The 20,620-nt window shown below is 42.2% G+C and overlaps 1 protein-coding gene across 2 annotated transcripts in view; it reads right to left on the reverse strand.

Moving 5' to 3' along the window:
- Window positions 1-430: 430 nt before the first annotated feature.
- The window catches only part of LOC139580156 (thyrotroph embryonic factor-like), a 39,435-nt gene continuing 19,245 nt past the window's right edge, over window positions 431-20,620 (reverse strand). For both annotated transcript variants that reach the window (XM_071408697.1, XM_071408696.1), the window contains 4 exons: window positions 18,021-18,380; window positions 16,620-16,840; window positions 4,397-4,608; window positions 431-3,920 (listed from right to left, as the gene is read on the reverse strand). In XM_071408697.1, the coding sequence (XP_071264798.1) occupies window positions 3,899-3,920; window positions 4,397-4,608; window positions 16,620-16,840; window positions 18,021-18,321 (756 nt within the window). In that variant the 5' untranslated portion in view covers window positions 18,322-18,380 and the 3' untranslated portion in view covers window positions 431-3,898. The remainder of the gene's footprint in view (window positions 3,921-4,396; window positions 4,609-16,619; window positions 16,841-18,020; window positions 18,381-20,620) is intronic.

Raw genomic sequence — 20,620 nt, forward strand, 5'->3', positions numbered from 1 at the left:
GATTGACTAACAACTCTCACCTGACTCAACAGTGGATTTAAGGTGTGATTCAGTGTTCTATCCCCACTCGCAAATCTAATCAGCATCTCTACATTGACATTTGATAAACATTTGTGCAGCCCCTAACACACATACATTGTTGGTCTTAGCCACTTCCTCCTCCATACCTCCACCCCCAGATGGCATCTTTTCAGTGGCTTATGCTACACCAGGGGTGTATTCACAAGGATCCAAATGAAACTTTTGGTGCGAAAGGTTGTCGACTGATGATTACACCCCTGGCATGGCCAAAAAAAAGGAGTCCAGTTTAACCAATGGCTAAGTTGAGAAAGCTTTCTCCTAAAGCTATTGGTGTGTTTCTTTCTCTGGATGGTTTCAACTGTCCTGTCTAATATTTACACAGGCAGGTACTTCAGTCCAAAAACACCACTGTTTTCAATGCTTTATTTATATATACAGGACATACAACAATGTAGAAACTAAGTCTAGATAATTCTCAGTTAAGAATTTCCCCTGCACCAGTTGTAAACATTTTCTTGGTTGTAGCCTAAGAAAGTAATTGTGCTAGTGTTTAGGGTGCCCCACCCAATCCAGTCGGTTTCCCTTACATCGTTCACTGTTTGGTTTAATCAAAATGTACATAGTTTATCTGAATCAAATTCTTGATTTGTCTGTTCTCAATCATCTACTTCCCAACATGTTTGAGCACTGATCTATAGTTAAAGCACTGGAAGAATTACAATCACACGAAGGTCTTGTCTCCAGATTTTGCAAACCAGTAAATGAAGCTGTCAATTTGAACAAGGTTCTCACCTCAATGCACAAAACCAACTTTCAAATATAACACATCCAGACTACCTTCAAGGTAAATCTTCAGATAAATTCCAAAATGTGCTGAAAGCACTGCAATCACTTATTTTCCTCTAGTTACATCAGCAGGAATTAGGAAAGTGACAAGCAGGCTTGATGGACCAAAGGGGAAAAAAACTCAGGAGACAGAAACCCTGAAAGGAGGCTTGAATTTCAGTGTATGATATAGTAGTAGTTAACATGGTATTGCCCTGACTGGGCACTGCGCTGAAGGTCCTTGTTGAAACAGGCCCAGATCAAGCCACATTGATTTTTGACAAAAGGAATTTAAAAACGACAACATTTATCAAAAGGAATGCAACATACAAACATCCCCATAGTTCTGACGTAGCCTGTTTTCCAGTTTCATGAGGTAACTACAATGTATTGTACTCATTGCAGACAGAGCACAGAATCGGTCACCTTTTTACATTGTGTGGCAACTGTCCATATGATCAAGGTCCCAGAGAACTTGGAAAAAACACTTTCCATAGTAGTAAACAGGAGAGCGGTTGGAGTTTTACATTTGGTTGAGAACACAATTGCAGAAAACTTGTAAATTGCACAGTAATGTCATAGATATGTCAACAGGTTTTTGTATGGAGTTATTTGAAAATAAGGAAAAAGTCCAGAAAATAAAGCTAACTTTAAGCATTTCTTTATAACACAAAACACAGAAGCTGAAGAAAGAACTTTCCTGGAAATGACAATGATTCAAGACCATTGAACAATAGACAAGACAGAGACTGAAATATTACCAAGCATTGTGCACAGTTTGAAGCAAGTGTTAACATGTACAGGAATAGACTTGTATTGAAGGTCTTAAAACCACTACCAAGCAGTATTAGTGCCCGGATTAATTTGAGTTATTGTATTATATTTTAATTAACATTTGACATTAGTGGGAGACTTGGAAGCAAACTTGTGAAACCAGAACTGCTTCTGGACAAGCCATGCTAGTTTAGACTAAAATCTCCCCAAAATAAAAGCCCTTTTCAGTTTACTAAAATGTCATCCACCCTTATCCCCTTTCCCAATCTCTTTACCAGCAAATGTTGTACAAAACATGATCAGAATACACATTCTCATTGTAGTGTATTGAAAGAAGCACTCCAAGTTAAAACAAAGTTAAATAAATGGCTGAAGAATAGCAACATTTACCTGGATCTAACTCTGCAAATAGCACTACTGGGTGATTTGAAAAGTCAATCAATCCATCAATAATATAATACTTTTAGCAAAAAAATGTATCTTTAATTTACAAGCTGTAGAAACTATGAGAATAGAAAGGTTCAGAAACATCACAGAAAAATATATGGCAAATAGAAATCAAAACTGGATGGTGTTCAGAGATAGATGGGAAGGGTTGAGTGGAGCTGAAGGGTGGGACTAAAAACAAGATAACTAATGTAAAATATACCATGTCCGTAAAATGTATATAGGTTCAGAACTTTTGTGAAACAGCACAGTTAAAAATATGGTAAAATTAAATTAAAACTGGATGGTCTTCAGAGATGGGAGGGGTTGAGTGGAGCTGAAGGATGGGACTAAAAACAAACAAAACTATTGTAAAATACACTGTGTCCATCAAAGGCCCAAGTGTTGTTGTCCATTAGTTTACTCAAATTAGGGGAGTGGTGGTAGGGTTAAGGGAAAATAATAAAGGAAAATATATATTTACAAAACAAATATATGGGGGATCAGAAATGATGCATATTGATGGAAGCTACAATCTATCTGCAATGTTAAAGCTGATCTACCCCCTAATTAAAAAAAATAAAAAGTCAAATAAAAACAATAAGCAGGGGTCACTAATACAATTCCACAGTATCTACATGGCAACATCATTCACACTCTTCCACACTCCATCTTCTGATCCATCTATCCATTGTATTTGATTCAACTACTTCACCCCCGGCACAAATACAGTGGGGCAAAAAAGTATTTAGTCAGCCACCAATTGTGCAAGTTCTCCCACTTAAAAAGATGAGAGAGGCCTGTAATTCATCATAGGTACACTTCAACTATGACAGACAAAATGAGAAGAAAAAAAATCCAGAAAATCACATTGTAGGATTTTTAATGAATTTATTTGCAAATTATGGTGGAAAATAAGTATTTGGTCACCTACAAACAAGCAAGATTTCTGCTTTTCCCTGCTTAAGCCAGTACATGTCCAGGCCCGTCTGAAGTTTGCTAGAGAGCATTTGGATGATCCAGAAGAAGATTGGGAGAATGTCATATGGTCAGATGAAACCAAAATAGAACTTTTTGGTAAAAACTCAACTCGTCGTGTTTGGAGGACAAAGAATGCTGAGTTGCATCCAAAGAACACCATACCTACTGTGAAGCATGGGGGTGGAAACATCATGCTTTGGGGCTGTTTTTCTGCAAAGGGACCAGGACGACTGATCCGTGTAAAGGAAAGAATGAATGGGGCCATGTATCGTGAGATTTTGAGTGAAAACCTCCTTCCATCAGCAAGGGCATTGAAGATGAAACGTGGCTGGGTCTTTCAGCATGACAATGATCCCAAACACAACGCCCGGGCAACGAAGGAGTGGCTTCGTAAGAAGCATTTCAAGGTCCTGGAGTGGCCTAGCCAGTCTCCAGATCTCAACCCCATAGAAAATCTTTGGAGGGAGTTGAAAGTCCGTGTTGCCCAGCAACAGCCCCAAAACATCACTGCTCTAGAGGAGATCTGCATGGAGGAATGGGCCAAAATACCAGCAACAGTGTGTGAAAACCTTGTGAAGACTTACAGAAAACGTTTGACCTCTGTCATTGCCAACAAAGGGTATATAACAAAGTATTGAGATAAACTTTTGTTATTGACCAAATACTTATTTTCCACCATAATTTGCAAATAAATTCATAAAAAATCCTACAATGTGATTTTCTGGATTTTTTTTCTTCTCATTTTGTCTGTCATAGTTGAAGTGTACCTATGATGAAAATTACAGGCCTCTCTCATCTTTTTAAGTGGGAGAACTTGCACAATTGGTGGCTGACTAAATACTTTTTTGCCCCACTGTAAATCAACAATAGTCTACTGGTCTTCCAGCAATGCACTTGAAAGAGAAGAGAAAAAGTAGATTATTTACCAGGAAAGGAAGACGGGGAGTTAACATGAGGTGATGAGGGAAAGTTAATGTTTCATTACCACATTATTCATCAATTTTACCCATCAAACTTGTGTTATACAGGGAGTATTGTGTTATAAAGGAGCGAATCACAAGGTCATGTCTCACTGGTTATTTTGTATTTGAACATTTTGTAGTGTATTCATTGCAATAATATGCCTGCCTTTCTCCACCTCAACGTGATGTCATTGTTTTCTTATCTGTCTCACTGAGGAGCTCATACTTACCGCAAATCACTGTCTCTCATTGTTTCGTATGCAGCTAATGTGAGTAGTGCAACAGTGGGTATTTACAATTGATTTATGACAAAGGATGTTGCTACTTAGTGATCTGACCAAAATGAAGTGACTAGCTGATGCAATCTGTGTGCAACGGCCGGCAGTTGTCTGTGTTTGGTCCCTTACAGCTCTCCGAATTTGGCCACGTAGCGGGCCACAACATTCTTGCTGCGGGCAAAGTCATTCCGTAGCTCGCCCACTTCCTGTCGTAGTGCCGTGTTCTCACGCTCCAGGAACGCCGCCCGCACCGTGATCTGGTTCTCCTTGAGTCGGCGCGCGTCCCGGGAACGCTTCGCCGCCACGTTGTTCTTCTTCCTCCTCTGCCAGTACTTCTCATCCTTGTGAGGAGGGGGACAGAGAAAGAGCAGAGAGAACAAGGTTGTTATTGAAAGCGACCTTGATGATGAGAGCAAGCTTTCAATTCAATGTCACTGCAGTGTTATTGAAAGCATCCAATGTCGCTAAGTTATTGAAAGCTTTGTTAAAAAGCAAAAGCTAGTTGTCCCCTCACTGGCGCTAGGTAATTTAAAAAGACCTTCAGAATGACTGAATGCTCTTTGACAGTGGTCACCAACGTTTGAGTCAAAATCACTTTCGCAGTCAAATCAAATTTTATTGGTCACATACACATATTTAGTAGATGTTGCGGGTGTAGCAAAATGCTTGTTCCTAGCTCCAACAGTGTAGTAGTATCTAACAATGCACAACAATACACAAATCTAAAAGTAAAACAATGGAATTAAGAAATATATAAATATTAAGACGAGCAATGTCGGAGTGGCATTGACTAAAATACAGGAGAATAGAATACAGTTTTTACAGATGAAATGAGTAAACATTAAAGTGACTACTGTTACATAATTAAAGTGGCCAGTCATTCCATGTCTATGTATATAGGGCAGCAGCCTCTAAGATGCAGGGTTGAGTAGTCGGGTGGTAGCCAGCTAGTGATGGCTATTTAACAGTCTGATTTTAGTTTAGTTTATTAATTCGACCATTTAAAAAAACAAGCACACATAAAACTTAAAAGCCATACATGCACATGAATAAACTCATCGAGGATAACACACAAAGTCTGGGACTTATTTCCATTGTGGTCCTCGAGACAAGATGGCTATACAAGACCAAACACAGTATGGCAGTGAAATAATAAAACAAAAACATAGAAGAACATCCATCTCATCATTCCAGTTACATCATAGGGGTTATTCATATGGGCACAGAAGACATCAAACATATTTTTACTTTATTTTTAAAGCTGTCCAGAGAGGACGTTGTTTTTATAGGCAGAGGCAACTCATTCTATTCTGAGGCTCCAGTATACAAGAAAATACCTTTCCCAGCATTACTCCTGAACCTGTATAAGCACACATCAGCAACACCTGATCTGGTGCTGTGATTGTGTGCATCCCTAACACGAGGAAAATAATCACTTAGATATCTGGGCGCAGGACCGTAAACCAAACCTAGTCTAATCTGGGACACCCTAGCCTCAACAGGCAGCCAGTTTAGTTCCTGAAAGCAGCTGCTGCCTATGTGAGTACGTGGACTCACCTGCATTACTACCCTGATCAGCTTATTCTGGGCTATCTGGAGCTTGTGGGAGCTGAATCAGAATTAGTTAGGTAACATAGATAAATAAGATGTTTGATTTACATAATATGCTTATGTGAGATACTTGTCATTAGAATGTATCCTTTTGGACTATACTGTTGGCAGTTAAACTTTTCCCTTCTCAGCTAGGGAAAAGTCACTTGGGGCCCAGAGAGGGGAGAGGTCAGGCTTGTCTTCATATGTGAATGTATCTGTTAAACCATCTGGTGCTATGCAGAATATCAGAAGGGGAAGAGGTCAGAATGGAACATTGTCTTCATATGTGAATGTATCTGTTAAACCATGTGAAGGGATGGCGTGATTAAGTGGGAACCAATTATCTCTTGGCTCCACAATGTCTGTGCGCAAGTCACTCCCTTCAGTGAGCTTGTCCAGGAGTGGGGTGTTCTTGAGATGGGGGTATCTAAAGTTGACAATTGATATATGCCATTGGATGAGTTGATGTTTTGGTACTATGAAGTACCAGGAACGAGATTAGAACCTCGTCTTAGAGACCAAACTGAATGATAATTTATAGCTAATGCTATCTGGCTATGGGATTCTCCTCTCTCAAGTAAAAGTCTTTATTTGTGAACTGTTCCTAAGATCTGTTGTTCGTCGTGTAAGTTGAGAGGGGTGTATCTTGGCTATAAAAGATACTGGTATTCTTTTATAGGCACTCTCAGAATTCATTATCGACACTGAATTGATCTGAGAGTCAAAGGGCTATGGTGAAGTTCGTATAATTAAAGTTGAAGTTTAAGTATAACTCTGACTGGTGTGTGGTTTATAATTCTCCTAATTTAGTAATACAGGAAATTACCACGACAAGCTTCCCCTTCATAAGTTTAGATAAGCTCCCAAACCAGGAAGTACTAGCATAGTCAAAATGGCATTGAATGAGGGCAGTAGCTAGCACTTTCATGGAGTCCTTATCAAGCAGCTTGGATTTCCTATCCAAAAACTTAGTCCTGGCATTAACCTTCCCTAGCACCTTATTGGCCATGCTCACACCTCCCATGCTTCCATCAAGGATACATCCCAAGTAGCTAACAGAGGTTTTAGTAGTCAGCACCTCACCCCTAACTCCACTCTGATTTCAGACGACCTACACAATTTAGGTCTGGATCTAAAAAATAATTGCTTCAGTTTTCCCTAAGTGCAGAGATAGCTTATTATCTACAAGCCATTTGCTAATGTTAGTAAGCTCTGTGCTAAGTATGCTCCCCAACATAGTTTTACTTTTGTGAGACACCGGAAGTGTAGAGTCATCCGCATAAAGAAAAAGACAGCAAGAACAAGCATCTTTCATATCGTTAATATACAATAAAAACAGCAGAGGCCCAAGCACGCTCCCCTGCGGAACGCCACAACTCATTGGTTTTGCCTGAGACAGTGAACCATTAACCTCTACTACTTGCTCCCTCCCTGATAAATAGGACTTTACCCAGCCTAGAGAGATACTGCTTAACCCCAGTGCCTCCAGTTTGGAAATTAGGAGACAGTATCAAAGGCCTTCTGTAGGTCAAGCAGTAGCATTCCACACAGATTTCCCTCATCAATCTCTTTCCTGATGAAGTCAGTCAAGTAAAGTAGACATGAATCAGTGGAGTATGTTTTCGAAAAACCCGACTGAAAATCATACATTAGACCCTGTTTGTTAACATATTCATACATTTGCTCATGTACAATTCTCTCCAGGATCTTTGCTGTTACACAGAGGATAGATACAGGCCTATAATTCCCAGGGTCAGACTTTATCCCCTTCTTATACAGAGGTATAACTTTAGCTTGTTTCATGTCCCTGGGAAAGGTGCCTTGTTCAAGAGAGAGATTAACGATATGTGTAATACAAGGGCCAATTTGCTCAATCTATAAGAAACCTTGCAGGAATATTATCTAGACCTGTGGCTTTGGAACATTTAAGCTCTGTCAGCATACTGACTATTTTGTCTGTCTTTGCAAAAGAAAAAGAGTTTGGCTGAACCCCTAACTTTACATAATACTTCTTGACTTGGTTGCTTCCATACAAACCAGAACTGGTGGGCAGCTTGCTAACCAGCTTGCTGGCAACAGAAGTAAAAAAAAAAGTTGAATTCATTGGCAACCTCTGCTTTTTCATATACCATCTCCCCTTTGATGTTCAGTTTGTTTTTGGTAGTACTACTACAGCCTAGTTCCTTAAATGATTTCCAAAGCTTTTTAGGGTAATTTTTGTTTTCAATGCTTTACTCAGTAAAGTTACCCCTCTTAGGGGGGTTATTGCTGCTCTGTGGCTCTTGAGAGTTGTTAAATTTCTTAAAGGCCTTATTCCTTGCTTGGATAGATTCTAGAATCTCATGATTAAACCAAGGGCTAGATCTCTGCTTTACCCTGACCCGTCTAATGGGAGTATATTTTAGATTTATCAGACACCAATATTAAGTCAATTGTACTGTTTCACATATCCTGGTGGGATGTTTAATCATTTGGGTCGGAGCAAGTGATCTACAAAAGTGCATAAATACACTGTGGGTTGGGCTATTATTCTTGCAGACATCAGTATTGAATTCCCCTAACAAAATGATTTCCTTCAACAGGGAATCATTACAGTTTGACAACACAATTTTAAGACCTTCATAGAATGCATTCTGCTTGTGCGGCCTATAACACACACCCAACAAAATCGGCTTGGTTTTGGGAAGGCAGATATCCAGCCTGACAATCTCTAGATTAGCGGTTAAATCCGATCTGATGTTAAAAGCAATGTCTGATCTTACAAACGCACATATTCCCCCATCGTTCCGATTCCGATCCTTCCTGACAACAGAGTAATTACCTATCTCAATTTCTGAGTCACAAACAGATGAATCCAACCATGTCTCAGTAAAACATAAGACACCTCTGATTTGCAAAAACAACAGGCGTATCTCATCGATCTTCGGTAGGAGGCTTCAGACGTTTAAGTGCACAAAATGTAAGCCCTTCTTCCCAAAGGCCTCATTGAATTCCAGATCTACTTGTAACACGCCTCCCACTGCGCTGCCATCTTCCCACTGCCCTGCCTCCGGTGGCCTCTGTCGCCATGGAGCACCCCTCCCCAGGTGCCAATCCATCGTCCTCACCACCGTGTCCACCGTCACTCGCCTCTGGTTGCCTCCGCTCCGCTGTGGACCCCCCCTCCTCCGGTGCACTCTACACCCTCGGTAAGTCCTTTGGTCCCACTCCACCTTCAATGCTCACACAACCTGCGGGTACAGCACACCGACAGCAACGGTAAGCTTCGTTGACCCCTTGCCCAAACCTAGAATCGCTGCATTTTAAATGAATCCACTGCGCGCATTCCAAACATACCAAAGCTTTGCCGTTACTCTATATCCACCGTTCGCAAGAGTAGCATGGGTGCATAGGCCGTTTGATGGGGTTCGTGATAAAGTGAGGTCCAGGGCATTGATGGATATCACCCGATAAGAGAAGGCATAGAGTTATTATAAGATCTCCACCATTAATTTGTGATTTCAGACTGGATTTCGATGATCGTTTTGGTTTGTGCCAAGGTGCTATGAAAGTTTGGTATATAACATTCCTTCCAAATCCGAAGTGCTGGATGCCATCAAAAGTGTTTGCATGACTGAGAAGTTGCTGAGAATTTACTATTCTTTCATCTAAATAGCAGATGCAATTATTTCCAGTAACATTTAAAACAAACAAAGTAAAAAAGTGCTGCCACCATGCCGAACTTGCCGGTCGCCATCTTGTTTTTGAGTCACTTGAGATAGAAGCTGTTTTTCAGTCTTTCGGTCCCAGCTTTGATGCACCTGTACTGACCTCGCCTTCTGGATGATAGCAGTGTGAAAAGGCTGTGGCTCGGGTGGTTTGATTATCTTTTTGGCCTTCCTGTGACATCGGGTGCTGTAGGTGTCCTGGAAAGCAGGCAGTGTGCCCCTGGTAATGTGTTGGGCAGACCGTACCACCCTCTGGAGAACCTTGTGGTTGCGGGCAGTGCAGTTGCCGTACCAGGCGGTGATACAGCCCAACAGGATGCTCTCAATTATGCATCTGTAAAAGTTTGAGGGTCTTTGGGGCAAAGCCAAAATTTCTTCAGCCTTCTATTGCACCGCCGTCACCACCCTGTCTGTGTGGGTGGACCATTTCAGATTGTCAGTGATGTGTACGCCGAGGAACTTGAAGCTTTCCACCTCCTCCACTGCGGTCCCGTCGATGTGGATTGGGGTGTGCTCCCTAGGCCCAAATCGCCGTCATTCGCATGAAGACGAGACGGAGATATCAGGGACGTAGGTCAGTGTGCCTTATAAGTATCTGACGGTGAGTGAGTAATCCCCCTCTACCATCAGTCCTATTAGCCAACGTGCAATCATTGGATAACAAAATGGGTGAGCTCCAATCAAGACTATCCTACCAGCGGGACATTACAAACTGTAATATCTTGTGTTTCACCAAGTCGTGGCTGAACGACAACATGAATAACATACTGCTCCCTGAGTTTTCGGTCCATTGGCAAGATAGAACAGCTGCCTCCGGTAAGACAAGGGGTGGCGGTCTGTGTCTACATGTAAATAACAGCTGTGCACGAAATCTAATAATAAGGAAGTCTCAAGGTTTTGTTCGCCTGAGGTAGTGGATCTCATGATAAGCTATAGACCACACTATTTACCAAGAGAGTTTATCTATGTTTTTCGTAGCTGTCTATTTACCACCACAAACCGATGCTGGCACTAAGACGGCACGCAACAAGCTGTATAAGACCATAAGCAAACAAGAAAACGCTCATCCAGAGGCAGCGCTCCTAGTGGCCAGGGTCTTTAACGCAGGGAAACTTAAATCTGTTTTACCTCATTTCTACCAGCATGTTAAATGTGCAACCAGAAAAAGAAAAAAAAACTCTAGACTACCTTTACTCCACACACAGAGACGCGTACAAAGCTCTCCCACTCCCTCCATTTGGCAAATCTGACCATAACTCTATCCTCCTGACTCCTGCTTACATGCAAAAACTAAAGCAGGAAGTACCAGTGACTCGCTCAATAAGGTAGTGGTCAGATGACACAGATGCTAAGCTACAGGACTGTTTTGCTAGCACAGACTGGACTATGTTCCGGGATTCTTCCGATGGCATTGAGGAATACACCACATCAGTCACTGGCTTCATCAATAAGTGCATCGATGGCGTCATCCCCACAGTGACCGTACGTGCCCCAACTAGAAGCCATGGATTACAGGCAACATCCGCACTGAGCTAATGGGTAGAGCTGCCGCTTTCAAGGTGCGGGACACTAATCCGGACGCTTATAAGAAATCCCACTTTGAAAGGCTTGTCATGGCTCACATCAACACCATTGTCCCAGAAACCTGTACAAAATGAACACATACGTGAGAATGCTATTCACTGACTACAGCTCAGCGTTCAACACCAGAGTGCCCTCAAAGCTCATCACTAAGCTAAGGACCCTGGGACTAAACACCTCCCTCTGCAACTGGATCCTGGACTTCCTGACAGGCCGCCCCCAGGTGGTAAGGTAGTTGACAACACATCCTCCACGCTAATCCTTAACACGGGGGCACCTCAGGGGTGCGTGCTCAGTCCCCTACTGTACTCCCTGTTCACTCATGACTGCATGGCCAAGCACGACTCCAACACCATCATTAAGTTTGCCGACAACACAACAGTGGTAGGACGATCACCGGCAACGATGAGACAGCCTATAGGGAGGTCAGAGACCTGGCAGTGTGGTGCCAGGATAACAACCTCTCCCTCAACGTGATCAAGACAAAGGAGATGATTGTGGACTACAGAATAAGGAGGACTGAGCACATCCCCCATTCTTATCGACGGGGCTGTAGTGGAGCAGATTGAGAGCTTCAAGTTCCTTGGTGTCCACATCACCAACAAACTATCATGTTCCAAACACACCAAGACCGTCGTGAAGAGGGCACGACAATACCTATTCCCCCCCAGGAGACTGAAAAGACTTGGCATGGGTCTTCAGATTCTCAAAGATTTCTACAGCTGCACCATTGAGAGCATCCTGACTGGTTGCATCACCGCCTGGTATGGCAACTGCTCGGCCTCCGACCGCAAGGCACTACAAAGGGTAGTGTGTACGGCCCAGTACATCACCGGGGCCAGGCTTCCTGTCATCCAGGACCTCTATATTAGGTGGTGTCAGAAGAAGGTCCAAAATATTGCCAAAGACTCCAGCCGCCCTAGTCATAGGCTGTTCTCCCTGATATCGCACAACAAGTGGTACCGGAGCGCCAAGTCTAGGTCCAAAAGGCTTCTTAACAGCTTCTACTCCCAAGCCATAAGACTCCTGAACAGCTAATCAAATGGCTACCCGGACTATTTGCATTGTCCCCCCCCCCTGCCATTTTTATGCTGCTGCTTCTGTTTATTATCCTTGCATAGTCACTTTACCTCTACCTACATGTACATATTACCTCAATTACCTTAACTAACCAGTGCCCCCGCACATTGTCTCTGTACCGGTACCCCCTATATACAGTGGGGAGAACAAGTATTTGATACACTGCCGATTTTGCAGGTTTTACTACTTACAAAGCATGTAGAGGTCTGTAATTTTTATCATAGGTACACTTCAACTGTGAGAGACGGAATCTAAAACAAAAATCCAGAAAATCACATTGTATGATTTTTAAGTAATTCATTTGCATTTTATTGCATGACATAAGTATTTGATCACCTACCAACCAGTAAGAATTCCGGCTCTCACAGACCTGTTAGTTTTTCTTTAAGAAGCCCTCCTGTTCTCCACTCATTACCTGTATTAACTGCACCTGTTTGAACTCGTTACCTGTATAAAAGACACCTGTCCACACACTCAATCAAACAGACTCCAACCTCTCCACAATGGCCAAGACCAGCGAGCTGTGTAAGGACATCAGGGGTAAAATTGTAGACCTGCACAAGGCTGGGATGGGCTACAGGACAATAGGCAAGCAGCTTGGTGAGAAGGCAACAACTGTTGGCGCAATTATTAGAAAATGGAAGAAGTTGAAGATGACAGTCAATCACCCTCGGTCTGGGGCTCCATGCAAGATCTCACCTCGTGGGGCATCAATGATCATGAGGAAGGTGAAGGATCAGCCCAGAACTACACGGCAGGACCTGGTCAATGACCTGAAGAGAGCTGGGACCACAGTCTCAAAGAAAACCATTAGTAACACACTACGCCGTCATGGATTAAAATCCTGCAGCGCATGCAAGGTCCCCCTGCTCAAGCCAGCGCATGTCCAGGCCCGTCTGAAGTTTGCCAATGACCATCTGGATGATCCAGAGGAGGAATGGGAGAAGATCATGTGGTCTGATGAGACAAAAATAGAGCTTTTTGGTCTAAACTCCACTCGCCCTGTTTGGAGGAAGAAGAAGGATGAGTACAACCCCAAGAACACCATCCCAACCGTGAAGCATGGAGGTAGAAACATCATTCTCTGGGGATGCTTTTCTGCAAAGGGGACAGGACGACTGCACCGTATTGAGGGGAGGATGGATGGGGCCATGTATCGCGAGATCTTGGCCAACAACCTCCTTCCCTCAGTAAGAGGATTGAAGATGGGTCGTGACTGGGTCTTCCAGCATGACAACGACCCGAAACATACAGCCAGGGCAACTAAGGAGTGGCTCCGTAAGAAGCATCTCAAGGTCCTGGAGTGGCCTAGCCAGTCTCCAGACCTGAACCCAATAGAAAATCTTTGGAGGGAGCTGAAAGTCCGTATTGCCCAGCGACAGCCCCGAAACCTAAAGGATCTGGAGAAGGTCTGTATGGAGGAGTGGGCCAAAAAACCCTGCTGCAGTGTGTGCAAACCTGGTCAAGAACTACAGGAAACGTATGATCTCTGTAATTGCAAACAAAGGTTTCTGTACCAAATATGAAGTTCTGCTTTTCTGATGTATCAAATACTTATGTCATGCAATAAAATGCAAATTAATTAATTAAAAATCATACAATGTGATTTTCTGGATTTTTGTTTTAGATTCCTTCTCTCACAGTTGAAGTGTACCTATGATAAAAATTACAGACCTCTACATGCTTTGTAAGTAGGAAAACCTGCAAAATTGTCAGTGTATCAAATACTTGTTCTCCCCACTGTATATAGCCTCGCTAATGTTATTTATTCTTGCTCCTTAATTATTATTATTTATTTTTTTAACTTATTATTATTTATTTTAGTAAATACTTTAACACTTTTTTTAAATTAAAACTGCATTGTTGGTTAAGGGCTTGTAAGTAAGCATTTCACTGTAAGGTTATATTCGGCGAATGTGACAAATAAAATTTGATTTATAGTCCACGATCAGCTCCTTCATTTTTGTTGATGTTGAGGGAGAGGTTATTTTCCTGGCACCACTCTACCACGGCCGTCACCTCCTCCCTGTAGACTGTCTCGTCATTGTTGGTAATCAGGCCTACTACTGTTGTGTTGTCTGCAAACTTGATGATTGAGGTGGAGGCGTGCATGGCCACGCAGTCATTGGTGAACAGGGAGTACAGGAGGGTGCTGAGCAAGCACCCTTGTGGGGCCCGTGTTGAGGATCAGCGAAGTGGAGGTGCTGTTACCTACCCTTACCACCTGGGGGAGGCCCGTCAGGAAGTCCAGGACCCAGTTGCACAGGGCGGGGTTCAGACCCAGGGCTACAAGCTTAATGATGAGCTAGGAGGGTAATATGGTGTTGAAGGCTGAGCTATAGTCAAAAAGCAAGCAGAGATCAACTGCTCAGATTATAATTTTGTTGTTGTTGCATTTTTTACATTAACCTAATAAAAACAGTTCTGTAGGAATGAGGTTTGTGCAGTAGGTAGGCCGAATACATTCTCACAGCACATTAGCTATATGCCTGGCAATATTGTTCTTCTCAGACCATATTATATACACTGAACAAAAATATAAAACGCAACATGTTTTGGTCCAAAATTGGTCCAATGTTTAATGAGCTGAAATAAAAGATAACAGAAATGTTCAATACTCACAAAAAGCGCATTTCCCTAAAATGTTGTGCACAAATTAGTTTACATCCTCGTTAGGAGTATTTCTCCTTTGCCAAGTTAATCCATCCACCTGACAGGTGTGGCATATCAAGTAGCTGATTAAACAAAATGATTACACAGGTGCACTTTGTGCCGGGGACAATAAAAGGCCACTCTAAAATGTCTAGTTTTGTCACACAACGCCACAGATGTCAATTTGAGAGCGCGTGCAATTGGCATGCTGACTGCAGGAATGTCCACCAGAGCTGTAGCCCGATAATTTCATGTTAATTTCTCTACTATAGGCCACCTCCAATGTCATTTTAGAGAATTTGGCAGTACGTCCAACCGGCCTCACAACCGCAGACCACGTAAAACCACGCCAGCCCAGGAACCCCACATCCGGCTTCTTCGTCTGAGACCAACCACCCGGGTAGCTCATGAAACTGAGGAGTATTTCGGTCTGTAATAAAGTCCTTATGTTTGAAAAAACTAATTCTGATTGGGTGGGCCTGGCTCCCAAGTGGGTGGGCCTATGCCATCCCAGACCCATCCATGGCTGTGGGCCTGCCCAATCCATAGATTAGGGCCCAATTTATTTATTTCAAATGACTGATTTATATTTTTGTTCAGTATATTTTAACACTTGAGCTTTGATAACAAAATAGATCAGTTTGTGTAGCACTTGCAAGGCACAGCTGAGCATAAATTTAAATAATTTGTACCTGCATCTGATGATCATGGTGCTTTCAAGACAACTGGGAACTCTGGAAAAAAAATATATATATTTTTTTTTAAATCATGAAGTCAGTGATCTTCAGGTCGGAGTGCTGGAAAGAGTCCCGAGTTTCCGACTTGGAATTCTGAGTTGGATGACCGTTCAAAAAGATTTTTCCCCAGCCGGATCTATTTCTTTTCCGGAGTTCCCATTTGTCTTGAACAGACTGAAGTCAGAGATGTCCAAGTTCTGAGTTTCCATTTGTTTTGAACAAGGCATTAGTCTCAGCGGAGGGAGGGAGAGAGCAGCAGAGGGTCCGCCTCTCTCGGTCCCTTTCTCCCTTTCCTCCGGTGAGACTGACCAGAGAGAGCGGACACAGTCTTCCACCTGATGGCGAAACTCGAGTCGCACCGCATCAGCATCTGCCTCATGCATGTTCCTATGACCAGAGAAAGTGAAATATTTCTCGATATTAAAATAGAAACGGCAAGCTGCTAATAATAAAAACGCAGGGCTATCAATACACTTGGCTACTAATTCAAAGCAGCTGCAGCGCGAGTGGTAGTACGAAGAAGCGCATTTTATGTTGTGTAATAGTGTTGAATAAAAACAGTGTTGACAGTGCTGAATAAAAACTTAAACATGAACTCACTCATAAAAACAGCAGCTCTTTACAGTATCTCTCAGGTCATGGTTTTTAAAAGTTATGAAATCTCATGTAGGCTAGTATCAAACTTTGCTGGAAGCTGTAGGCACGGTGACCCTCGATTTAGCCACAGATCTCCCAACAGTGGCAAAAAAAAAAAAGGAGCAAACCTTATAATCATTGGCTTTTCCACAGAAATATTTGGTGATCGACTAGGAATGCCTTGAAGATCGACCAGTCGCAGTTGGTGACCACTGTTCTATGAACTAACTGGTGGTACTATAAACCACAATTAAATAACTATTTTTTAAAACATCCTATTTCTCTTCTTGGAATTTGAAAATAAAACGTATACAGCTACCTACCACACCCTTATCATCGTTTCCGACCTCCATGTCTCTGACTTACCTTAGAATCCTCAGGTACATACACCTTCTTGGCCTTCTTGATCATGGGCTGTGGTTTGAGTTCCTCCTCTGAGAACTTGTGTTTGCGTGGGTTGAACAGCTCTCCTCCAGGAACGCTGGACAGGACCAGGTCTGTAGGGTCCGGATCAAAGTTCACGTTCACCTCAATCTCCTCCGGGTCGATGGTTTCAGGGGTCAGCCTGTCCTTGTCTGTCACCACCTCTGTGGGGGAGATACAGGTGACCAAGCATTAGGTTAAGGTTTCAAGTATACCGTTTTGGTTTGTTGGGTTCTAACTTGAAATATACTTATTCCTGTCACTATATAAGAACATATGGATTTCATTACATGTATGATAACTGTCTATATTCTGTGACAATGAAGGGTGAATAAGGAATGTGTATCGAAAGTTACTGAGGGAGGCAAAGGGCAAAAGTTAATCTCTGATAAGGCAAGCCAGCTGCGGAACTAAAGAAGAGCGAGGAATTCGGCTTGAGGTCAAGTCAACAGAAGTGAGAAGAAACCTCTGGAAGGGGGTCCAGAGGGGCCCACCACAACGACCCTCTTACAGTCCTATCTCACACACATACACTTCCACGCCCACAAAGGTTCTAGCATCAGGCAGGGCCATGACTACACCAGTAAGAGGAACCAATTAAGTTCCTGCCTAGCAACAGACATGTACTGGCTGTCTAGATGTGTAAGGAGTTGACCCCGCCTAGTAGGAGGTTCTAAAATATGTACTTGTGTCTTCATATCTTGTCTTTTCAGCTGTATGACCCAATGGGATGAATAAACTTGGCTTGAGCTTTTTCTAGTCGTCCGTTTGAGTCATTGCTATTTGTTCAGAACTTAACAGGTTGATTAAATAAATTCTCCCAATGTAAATGGAACATTCTGTTCGGTGAGACTGCAAGTAATTTAATTCTTGTAGAAACATACATTTGGCTCTAACCTGTTTATATCCTGAACTGGAGAATATTAAAATAAATCCAGGCTTCTACATTCGATAAAGATGGCCTCATGTAGCCCAGCCCACGTCTGTTGGTCAGCTCGTAATAAACACCACAGTTGTCTTGACCACTCTGCAGAACAACAGCTAGGATCTATTTTTACCACCATCTACAGCAGGACACACAACAGTACATACAGCCTTGAATGACATTCAAACAAACCAGTATGTGTTTCTCCGTACATGTGTCATGTGTGCCCTTGGTGCTCAGACATGTCTGACTGTCTATGGCAGAACAACTTACTTGGTTTACTTTGATCTTAAACACATGAGTCACGCTTTGTATTAATTATGTATTATACCATGTAACTACTAGGGTAATTCTCTATGTAATAACACTAACAGACCATTAGGGCATAAGGCTCTAATGATTTCACAGGTGTAGCCTACCGGTGTTGCCTGTGATATCAGCACTGTTGAGGGTGATGGTGACCACCTCCTCTTCACACTGGTCTAGTTCCAGGACCGGCAGCAGGGAGATTGGGGCGTCTGGGGCTGTCGCGGTGCTGGTTGGCTTCTTTGTCTTCTTCTCTGCAATTTTCATGTTGAGAGCATTGTCCAGGGACGAGGTGGGGATGCCGTTCTCGATGAGGAACTCCTCCAGGTCCATGTACTCCAGGTGGAAGGTCTCCCTGTTGTACGGGATGGTCTTGTCCCAGATGGCGGGGGTCAGGGCGGCCGACGGACCCATCCCGCTCCCTCCTCCAAGGTCCACATTGTCCCCCGTAAAAAGCTTATCCTTGTCATTGTCTGTGGCATCAAAACAGAAGAGCCTTGCTTAATGTTATGGGTTATGGCAAGCATGATAAAACAAGTTGAGAGAAGACGAGCATTGTAAATGGGTTTATTTGACATGGTCATTCAGTAAATGGTTTTATCCATTTACACTCAGGACATATTCCATATAAGTGGTCCATGTGAGAACCAAACCCACAAATCTGATCACGCAAGCACCATATTTCAACCAATGGAAGAGATATGATGAAATATTAGGCCTACATCACTATTTGGTGGAAAGGGGACCTTGACACTAACCAGACGAATATGTGACCTAGCCTACTAATATATGCAGTTCTCAGAACAACTGGGAACTGAAAAACCTCCTGCTTCAATGCGTTCAAGACCACTGGTAACTCGAAAAGAAACGACCTCCGACTGGGAAAATCGTTTTCAACGGTCATCCAACTCGGACTTTGTGACCTGAAAATCACTATCCATTTTCCATTAACAGCATCGGGGGGAAAATGTAGTGGTGTAAGTGTTTCCACTACACATTTGAGCAAATAAATTGGCTTAAGCCTGTATGACAACAGCGCCCCGCATTCCTTCATAATGATACGGAAATCATCGTTCATTCGAAAAACACTGTCTCAATCATCATTTGTTGCAATAAAGAAAGTTCGTCAGAAGAATAATCCACCCCTATCGAATTGAAGGGGGAAAAAAGTGTATCTTTAGAAAATGTCTACTATATCTGCCGTTTCCATTACATATGTCGCATTTTCTTTTTTGCGACATTGCTTTTGTCGAATAGAGATGAGTAAATGGAAACCTTTCTAGTTCGTGGTGAGGAGGAGAGTTGAAGGGAGTGGGGAGAGAATAATTTACTGTCAACTGTGTAGTCTCAGAACCACAGGACTGAAGTGCAGCTACCTAATTTTAGTTACAATTCAGATGAAGGGATACCTGAATGCTTGGTTGATCATAACACTATAGAAACAAACAGACAGGATGTGATTTTGTGTAAGCCTATCAATTTTAGGCTACTACTTTGCATAAATTGTATTCGCATTCGGCTTCACCCGGTACAATTCGGCCTCTTCTCAGTTTGTTGCCTATAACAAACCGTGCGTGTAAACCCCACACAGAAGCATATAGACTTACCATCGTCGCCCTCGAGTAAATTCGGTGGGGGCATTTCCATTATTTTCTCCAATACCACGGGAAACGCACCCGGTGACCCCTTGAAGGTTTCAATCTTGGTGATCGTCTCTCCAGACATTTTTGCTGGTAATTACGCAACAACTAAATTTAAAGATAGGCTACTTCAACAATGAATCCTGGACTACCCTAACAATCTCCTGTCCGTGAAAAAAGTAGCCTATAGCCTATTAATGTGGATGCTACCATGATTACGGATAATCCTGAATGAATTATGAATAATGATAAGTGAGAAAGTTACAGACACAAACATCATACCCAAGACATGCTAACCTCTTACCATTACAATAACAAGGGAGGTATGATACAGTATTTGAGAGTCTAACTTTCTCACTTATTATTATGATACAGTATTTGAGAGTCTAACTTTCTCACTTATCATTATTCATAATTCATTCAGGATTATCCGTAATCATGGTAGCATCCACATTAAAGATATAAGTGTTTAGAAACATTCTATTCTCATTTACAATAAAAGTGACTCCAAAATTACACAATACATTATTTACCATTCATTTCTATTGGGCACAAAATAATCTTAAACACAACCAAAACAAACAGAAGATGTATGAACAAATTTGTAGTCACAATCATGATGTAGTCATTGCTATGAATATTGGACCAAATACTTAACTTTTCACTACACATAAGTGAATTTGTCCCAATACGTATTGTGCCCTAAAAAGCTGTAATTTCTAAATAGTTCACCTGATATGGATAAAAATACCGTCAAATCAAAGCTGACTGTCTGCACTTTAACCTCAATGACGTTAAAGTGCAGACAGTCAGCTTTGATTTGACGGTATTTTTATCCATATCAGGCGATTAAAATCCAAACTTTTGGAGTATAGAGCCAAAAGAAAACAACAATGCTTCACTGTCCCAATAATTACAGAGGGTACCGTGTATATCATTGGAATCTACAGGTGGTAGGGTCTACTGTTTCAGAAAATAACATTTGCTTTTATTGCCTAGCCTATGCCATATAGTAAATGTGAGCAATATTTTGCCATTCTATTTATTTTCTGCCCTTTAAACACTGATAAACA

Source organism: Salvelinus alpinus, chromosome 7 (assembly GCF_045679555.1).
Source record: "Salvelinus alpinus chromosome 7, SLU_Salpinus.1, whole genome shotgun sequence".
In the NCBI taxonomy this organism is placed as follows: domain Eukaryota; kingdom Metazoa; phylum Chordata; class Actinopteri; order Salmoniformes; family Salmonidae; genus Salvelinus; species Salvelinus alpinus.